Below are 8,452 nucleotides of genomic sequence, written 5' to 3'. Positions count from 1 at the left end.
GTTGTTGCCTACCCTTACCACCTGGGGGGAGGCCCGTCAGAAAGTCCCGGATCCAGTTGCAGAGGGAGGTAGTCCCCGGCCACTAGGAGTGCTGCTTCTGGATGAGCATGTTCCTGTTTGCTTATGGCCTTATACAGCTCGTTGAGTGGCATTATACAGCTCGTTCAGTGGCCTTATACAGCTCGTTGAGTGGCCTTATACAGCTCGTTGAGTGGCCTTATACAGCTCGTTGAGTGGCCTTATACAGCTCGTTGAGTGGCCTTATACAGCTCGTTCAGTGGCCTTATACAGCTCGTTGAGTGGCCTTATACAGCTCGTTGAGTGGCCTTATACAGCTCGTTGAGTGGCCTTATACAGCTCGTTGAGTGGCCTTATACAGCTCGTTGAGTGGCCTTATACAGCTCGTTGAGTGGCCTTATACAGCTCGTTGAGTGGCCTTATACAGCTCGTTGAGTGGCCTTATACAGCTCGTTGAGTGGCCTTATACAGCTCGTTGAGTGGCCTTATACAGCTCGTTGAGTGGCCTTATACAGCTCGTTCAGTGGCCTTATACAGCTCGTTGAGTGGCCTTATACAGCTCGTTGAGTGGCCTTATACAGCTCGTTGAGTGGCATTATACAGCTCGTTCAGTGGCATTATACAGCTCGTTCAGTGGCCTTATACAGCTCGTTGAGTGGCATTATACAGCTCGTTGAGTGGCCTTATACAGCTCGTTGAGTGGCCTTATACAGGCTGTTGAGTGGCCTTATACAGCTCGTTGAGTGGCCTTATATAGCTCGTTGAGTGGCCTTATACAGCTCGTTGAGTGGCCTTATACAGCTCGCTGAGTGTGGTCTTTAATGTCCCGTTGGTAGAATAGTCTTAAATCGTAGATTATCCAGTTTATTTTCCAATGATTTTATGTTGGCCAATAGTACAGATGGTAGTGGTGGTTTACCTACTCGCTGACAAGGCACTCCTCCACCTTTTCCCCCGTTCTTTTCTGCACGCGAATGACGGGGATTTGGGCCTGGTCTTGAGAAAGCATTCTTCACATCGGACTCATATAAAGAAAACATCTACATCCAATTTAAGATGAATAATCGCTGTTCTGAATCTCTGTTCTCTGTTAAGAGACGTTAGCAGTAATATTATGTACAAAATAAGTTACGAACAATGCGAAGAAAAACTAATAAAATAGCACAGTTGGTTAGGAGCCCAGTAAAACATAGAGAGGCCTTGTGATATAACTGTACGTACCTCCACAGAGTACGACTTGCTATTGTCGTTATTACTGTCGTTGAACTTGGTGAAGAGGTCTTCACACATCTAAGGGGAGAAAGAAAGCAAAGGGTTTGCAGTGAACATTTATTATCAATTGATAACTGGTTTATCCGTACAGGGACAGATACAAACACATTGACACGTTGAATAACACATTTATCCAATGTGTTGCGCCACAGTATAGCTTGCACTCATTTCCAACACCCTAGATGGGATTTGTGTAACATTACGTTGAGGTATGGAGAGCTAGGTGTGCGATTGGTCTGGAGTAGGGATGCAAATTTCCAATTATCCTGGTTGGAGGAATCAAGGATTTGATGCTTATTCCATCCTGATTCTGGGAATCTTCCAACCAGGAAAACCAGGGATTTTTCTGGAATTTTGCAACCCTGGTGTGGAGGTAACAGTATATGCTGTATACCAGAGGGATGATTCCTTCTTGGTCCTTCAAGTCCGGCTTGCCCATCATGGTGTAGGACTTCCCAGATCCGGTCTGGCCATAAGCAAATATACAGACGTTGTATCCCTCGAAGGCATGGAGCAGCATCTCCTCACCAATGTCCTTGTACACCTGCTGCTGGCCAGCAAAGTTGATGTCCTTGGGCTGTGGAGAGACAATTATCCATTGTGAGTCAGGTAACCTTTCATATTGACCATCTAGAATACTCTGTATTATAGAATACCAGCGTGCCGGAGTTTCTTTTTAAGGTCAACCAGGACATAACCAAGATGCAACTACAAGGTTGATTCACTTGAAAATTAACCTGACTAAAAGTCAGGTTCAAGGCTGTTGTGCCTGTTCACACTAATCAGAGTGTCTAATCAAAATCAGCATGTGTTGTGCTCCTCCCTGGGTGGTATGGTATCATACAGTACACAGATAGTCAGTCAGAGGTACAGGTACTTACCGAGGTATGTGACCAGTACGAGTAATCAAAGTTGAAGCTCTTGTTCTCTTTGGGCTGCTTGGGGTTGAGGATGGCTGAAAGATACGACGGAGAGAGAGAGAGGGGGTGGGGGGGTAGAGTCAGGAGGAGGGTCAACAGGGTGAGAGAGTCGACCTGCTGTGTGAAACTAGATCTGGTCGCTGGGTCACCGATCGTCCGAATTAATGCCTGTGTCCCAAATGGCACCCTATTCCCTACATAGTACACTACTTTAGACCAGGAACCTATGGTGCCCTATTCCCTATATAGTACACTACTAGGAGAGGGAGGGAGGGAGGGAGGGAGGGAGGGAGGGAGGGAGGGAGGGAGGGAGGGAGGGAGGGAGGGAGGGAGGGAGGGAGGGAGGGAGGGAGGGAGGGAGGGAAAAGTGCTTAGTCTCTGGCTCACTGCTCCCATAAATGCACTTACAGACAGACTGTTCCCTTCTGGACAATTACAGAGTACAGACAGACAGACGGTTAGCTTCCTGTTAGCTTCTGTTATTTTCTAGAGCTCTGGGCTACTACTGAATGAATGGACACTGTCAGAACAGGCCTGTCTGTGTATTAGACTGAATGGACACTGTCAGAACACTGCCCATTCCAATACATATGGACAGCGAATAAGGTTCATAGGGGAGATGGACAAAAAACCTGTTAGAATAATCACATTAGCCCTGTACGTAGTACGCATGCTCCAATGTATTGCTTCATTCTAAGTGCTAGTGTGGGGCGGCAGGTAACCTGGTGGTTAGAGCGTTGGGCTAGTAACCGAAAGTCGTTCTGCCCCTGAACGAGGCAGTTAACCCACTGTTCCTAGGCCGTCAATGTAAATAATAATTTGTTCTTAACTGACTTGCCAAGTTAAATAAAGGTAAAATAAAATAAAAAATTCTAAAATAGTGTGGTGATTGGAAAGGAGGCAGATGTGAGGGGGGAAGATCGACTGTAAAGTCACATGATGTAAACCTAAGCTAACATTCTAGATTAGGCGTTGTGGAGCGATGTGAACCTAAGCCAACATTCTAGATTAGGTGTTGTGGAGCGATTTGAACCTAAACTAACATTCTAGATTAGGTGTTGTGGAGCGATGTGAACCTAAACTAACATTCTAGATTAGGCGTTGCGGAGCGATGTGAACCTAAACTAACATTTTAGATTAGGCGTTGTGGAGCGATGTGAACCTAAACTAACATTCTAGATTAGGCGTTGTGGAGCGATGTGAACCTAAACTAACATTCTAGATTAGGCGTTGTGGAGCGATGTGAACCTAAACTAACATTCTAGATTAGGCGTTGTGGAGCGATGTGAACCTAAACTAACATTCTAGATTAGGCGTTGCGGAGCGAAGTGAACCTAAACTAACATTCTAGATTAGGCGTTGTGGAGCGATGTGAACCTAAACTAACATTCTAGATTAGGCGTTGTGGAGCGATGTGAACCTAAACTAACATTCTAGATTAGGCGTTGTGGAGCGATGTGAACCTAAACTAACATTCTAGATTAGGCGTTGTGGAGCGATGTGAACCTAAACTAACATTCTAGATTAGGCGTTGTGGAGCGATGTGAACCTAAACTAACATTCTAGATTAGGCGTTGTGGAGCGATGTGAACCTAAACTAACATTCTAGATTAGGCGTTGTGGAGCGATGTGAACCTAAACTAACATTCTAGATTAGGCGTTGCGGACCGATGTGAACCTAAACTAACATTTTAGATTAGGCGTTGTGGAGCGATGTGAACCTAAACTAACATTCTAGATTAGGCGTTGTGGAGCGATGTGAACCTAAACTAACATTCTAGATTAGGCGTTGTGGAGCGATGTGAACCTAAACTAACATTCTAGATTAGGCGTTGTGGAGCGATGTGAACCTAAACTAACATTCTAGATTAGGCGTTGCGGAGCGAAGTGAACCTAAACTAACATTCTAGATTAGGCGTTGTGGAGCGATGTGAACCTAAACTAACATTCAAGATTAGGCGTTGTGGAGCGATGTGAACCTAAACTAACATTCTAGATTAGGCGTTGTGGAGCGATGTGAACCTAAACTAACATTCTAGATTAGGCGTTGTGGAGCGATGTGAACCTAAATCAACATTCTAGATTAGGCGTTGCAGAGCGATGTGAACCTAAACTAACATTCTAGATTAGGCGTTGCGGAGCGATGTGCATAACTGCCTGTTCAGGGGCAGAACGACAGAGTTGTACCTTGTCAGCTTGGGGATTCGAACTTGCAACCTTATGGTTACTAGTCCAACGCTCTAACCGCTAGGCTACCCTGCCGCCCCGTGTGTGTGTGTGTGTGTGTGTGTGTGTGCGTGTGTGTGTGTGTGCGTGTGTGTGTGTGTGTGTGTGTGTGTGTGTGTGTGTGTGTGTGTGTGTGTGTGTGAGTGTGTGTGTGTGTGTGTGTGCATGTGTGTGTGTGTGTTTCTCTTTCCACAGTACTGTAATATGGGTTATATTCTGGGCAATATTTTAAGGTCTGTTCTCCGCAACAAGGTCTGTTCTCCACAACAAGGTCTGTTCTCCGCAACAAGGTCTGTTCTCCACAACAAGGTCTGTTCTCCACAACAAGGTCTGTTCTCCACAACAAGGTCTGTTCTCCACAACAAGATCTGTTCTCCACAACAAGGTCTGTTCTCCGCAACAAGGTCTGTTCTCCGCAACAAGGTCTGTTCTCCACAACAAGGTCTGTTCTCCACAAGGTCTGTTCTCCACAACAAGATCTGTTCTCCACAACAAGGTCTGTTCTCCGCAACAAGGTCTGTTCTCCACAACAAGGTCTGTTCTCCACAACAAGGTATGTTCTCCACAACAAGGTCTGTTCTCCACAACAAGGTCTGTTCTCCACAACAAGGTTTGTTCTCCACAACAGACAGACAAACCTTATATAGACCTTAATATACCTTGTTGTGGAGAATAGACTTTGAGACCTTGACATGTGTCAGCTCAACATGAGTCAGCTCAACATGAGTCAACTCATCATGAGTCACCTCAACATGAGTCACCTCAACATGAGTCAGCTCAACTCAATGGATGAAATGACGAAGATAACCAGTTTTATTAAGTATTGTTCACAGCGGAGAGAACACCTGTTTGTATGTACTACGTATCTACCAAAGCCTTCACAACAGCACTCAATAGACCTCCATTATAGGTCAAATGCTTAATTGAATCATGACAAAAAGACACTTCAATTTAAATTGTGAGGATGAAGTGATAAAAACCTTCACAGCAGAGCGGGAGTAAAATAACAATAGCGAGACTATATACAGGGAGGTAACACTTCAGAGTCAATGTGCGGGGGCCCTGGATAGTCAAAGTAATTGAGGTAATATGTACATGTAGGTAGAGTAATTAAAGTGACTATGCGTTGGTGATGTGGACACCAAGGAACACCAAGGAACTTGAAGCTCTCAACCTGCTCCACTGCAGCCCCGTCGATGAGAATGGGGGGCGTGCTCGGTCCTCTTTTTCCTGTAGTCCACAATCATCTCCTTTGTCTTGATCACGTTGAGGGAGAGGTTGTTGTCCTGGCACCACACGGCCAGGTCTCTGACCTCCTTCCTATAGGCTGTCTCGTCGTTGTCCGTGACAGGCCTACCACTGTTGTGTCACCTGCAAACTGAATGATGGTGTTGGAGTCGTGCCTGGCCGTGAAGTCATGAGTGAACAAGGAGTACAGGAGGGGACTGAGCACGCACCCCTGAGGGGCCCTTGTGTTGAGGATCAGCGTGGCGGACGTGTTGTTACCTACCCTTACCACCTGGAGGCGGCCCGTCAAAAAATCCAGGATCCAGTTGAATAGGGAAGTGTTTAGTCACAGGGTCCTTAGCTTATTGATGAGCTTTGAGGGCACTATGGTGTTGAATGCTGAGCTGTAGTCAATGAATAGCATTCTCACATAGGTGTTCCTTTTATCCAGGTGAGAAAGGCCAGTGTGGAGTGCAATAGAGATTGCATCATCTGTGGATCTGTTGGGCCGGTATGGAAATTGGAGTGGGGCTAGAGTTTCTGTGATAATGGTGTTGATGTGAGCCATGACCAACCTTTCAAAGCACTTCATGGCTACAGACATGAGTGCTACGGGTCTGTAGTCATTTAGGCAGGTTTCCTTTGTGTTCTTGGGCACAGGCACTATGGCGGTCTGCTTAAAACATGTTGTTATTGCAGACTCGGACAGGGAGAGTTTGAAAATGTCAGTGAAGACACTTGCCAGTTGGTCAGCTCATGCTCGCAGTACACCTCCTGATAATCTGTCTGGCCCTGCAGCCCTTTGAATGTTGAGCTGTTTAAACGTCTTACTCACATCGGCTGCGGAGAGCGGGATACCACAGTCTTCCGGAACAGCTGGTGCTCTCATGCATGTTTTGGTGTATTTTGCCTCGACGCAAGCATAGAAGTAGTTTAGCTCGTCTGGTAGGCTCGTGTCACTGGGCAGCTCTCAGCTGTTCTTCCCTTTGTAGTCTGTAATGGTTTGCAAGCCCTGCCACATCCGACTAGCATCAGAGCCGGTGTAGTCATATTCGATCTTAGTCCTGTATTGACGCTCTGCCTGTTTGATGGTTCGTCGGAGGGCATAGTGACATTTCTTATAAGCTTCCGGGTTAGAGTCCCGCTCCTTGAAAGCGGCAGCTCCACCCTTTAGCTCTGTGTGGATGTTGCCTGTAATCCATGACTTCTGGTTAGGGTATGGTCACTGTGAGGACGACGTCTTCGATGAACTTATTGATGAAGCCAATGACTGATGTGGTGTACTCCTCAATGCCAACGGAGGAATCCCGGGAGCATATTCCAGTCTGTGCTAGCAAAGCAGTCCTGTAGTTTAGCATCTGCTTCATCTGACAACTTTTTTGTTAATCGAGTCACTGGTGCTTCCTGCTTAAATGTTTACTTGGAATCAGTAGGAGAGCTTTGTATGCATCTCTGTGTGTGGAGTAAAGGTGGTCGAGAGTTATTTTTCCTCTGGTTGCACATTTAACATGCTGGTAGAAATTTGGTAAGACCGATTTAAGTTTCCCTGCATTAAAGTTCCCGGCCACTAGGAGCGCCACCTCTGGATGAGCATTTTCCTGTTTGCTTATGGCCTTACACAGCTCATTGAGTGCGGTCTTAGTGCCAGCCTCAGTCTGTGGTGGTATGTAGACAGCTACTAAAAATACAGAATAAATCTCTCTATGTAGATAGTGTGGTCTACAGCTTATCATGAGATACTCTACCTCAGGCGAGCAAAACCTAAAGACTTAGATATCGTGCACCAGCTGTTATTTAAAAAAATACATAGTCCGCCGCCCCTTGTCTTAAGAGACGCAGCTGTCCTATCCTGCCGGGGGAGTGGAAAACCAGCCAGCTGTACGTTGATAATGTCGTCGTTCAGCCATGACTTTGAGCTGTTTAAATGTCTTACTCACATCGGCTGTGGAGAGCGGGATCACACAGTCTTCCGGAACAGCTGGTGCTCTCATGCATGTTTTGGTGTATTTTGCCTCGACGCGAGCATAGAAGTAGTTTAGCTCGTCTGAAAGGCTCGTGTCACTGGGCATCTCTCGGCTGTGCTTCCCTTTGTAGTCTGTAATGGTTTGCAAGCCCTGCCACATCCGACTAGCGTCAGAGCCGGTGTAGTCATATTCGATCTTAGTCCGGTATTGACCCTTTGACTGTTTGATGGTTCGTCGGATGGCGTAGCGGGATTTCTTATAAGCTTCCGGGTTAGAGTTCCGCACCTTGAAAGCGGCAGCTCTTCCCTTTAGCTCAGTGAGGATGTTGCCTGTAATCCATGGCTTCTGGTGGTGGTATGTACGCAGCTGTTCTATCCTGCCGGGGGAGCGGAAAACCAGCCAGCTGTACGTTGATAATGTCGTCGTTCAGCCATGACTCTGTGAAGCATAAGATGTTACAGTTTTGAATGTCCCGTTGGTAGTTTAATCTTCCGCGTAGGTCATCAATTTTATTTATACCACAGATTATATATATACGCACAGAGCAGCATCTGAGACAATACTCCTTCACAAAACTAGAGAAGTCTGGACCGGATGATCAAGGAGACGGATAAAAATACAATACACCTTTAGATATCTTCACAAAACATGTATACAGTGAACCCATAAAAACTCAGACAGCTACCCCAAGCACATCCTGTCACCACAGCAGCCTTAATCCACAGGCATGGAGACAAACACTAATCCTAACCCTAACCCTAACCCTAACCCTAACACTAACCCTAACACTAACCCTAACACAAACAATCACCCATCAAAAGGATG

General features: G+C 46.2%; 1 protein-coding gene across 15 annotated transcripts in view; it reads right to left on the bottom strand.

Annotated features, from left to right (window-relative positions):
- Positions 1-8,452, bottom strand: part of LOC110523050 (kinesin-like protein KIF1A) — a 145,273-nt gene that overhangs the window by 107,666 nt on the left and 29,155 nt on the right. For all 15 annotated transcript variants that reach the window (XM_090236434.1, XM_090236438.1, XM_090236436.1 and 12 more), the window contains exons 3-5: positions 2,172-2,245; positions 1,685-1,867; positions 1,240-1,308 (exon numbers count right to left, since the gene is read on the bottom strand). In XM_090236434.1, the coding sequence (XP_090092560.1) occupies positions 1,240-1,308; positions 1,685-1,867; positions 2,172-2,245 (326 nt within the window). The remainder of the gene's footprint in view (positions 1-1,239; positions 1,309-1,684; positions 1,868-2,171; positions 2,246-8,452) is intronic.

The sequence above is a fragment of the Oncorhynchus mykiss genome, chromosome 5 (genome assembly GCF_057628025.1).
Source record: "Oncorhynchus mykiss isolate SJ-2025 chromosome 5, ASM5762802v1, whole genome shotgun sequence".
Classification (NCBI taxonomy): domain Eukaryota; kingdom Metazoa; phylum Chordata; class Actinopteri; order Salmoniformes; family Salmonidae; genus Oncorhynchus; species Oncorhynchus mykiss.
Note: the sequence above shows the minus strand (reverse complement) of the source record. Positions and strands in the feature narration are given on the sequence as shown.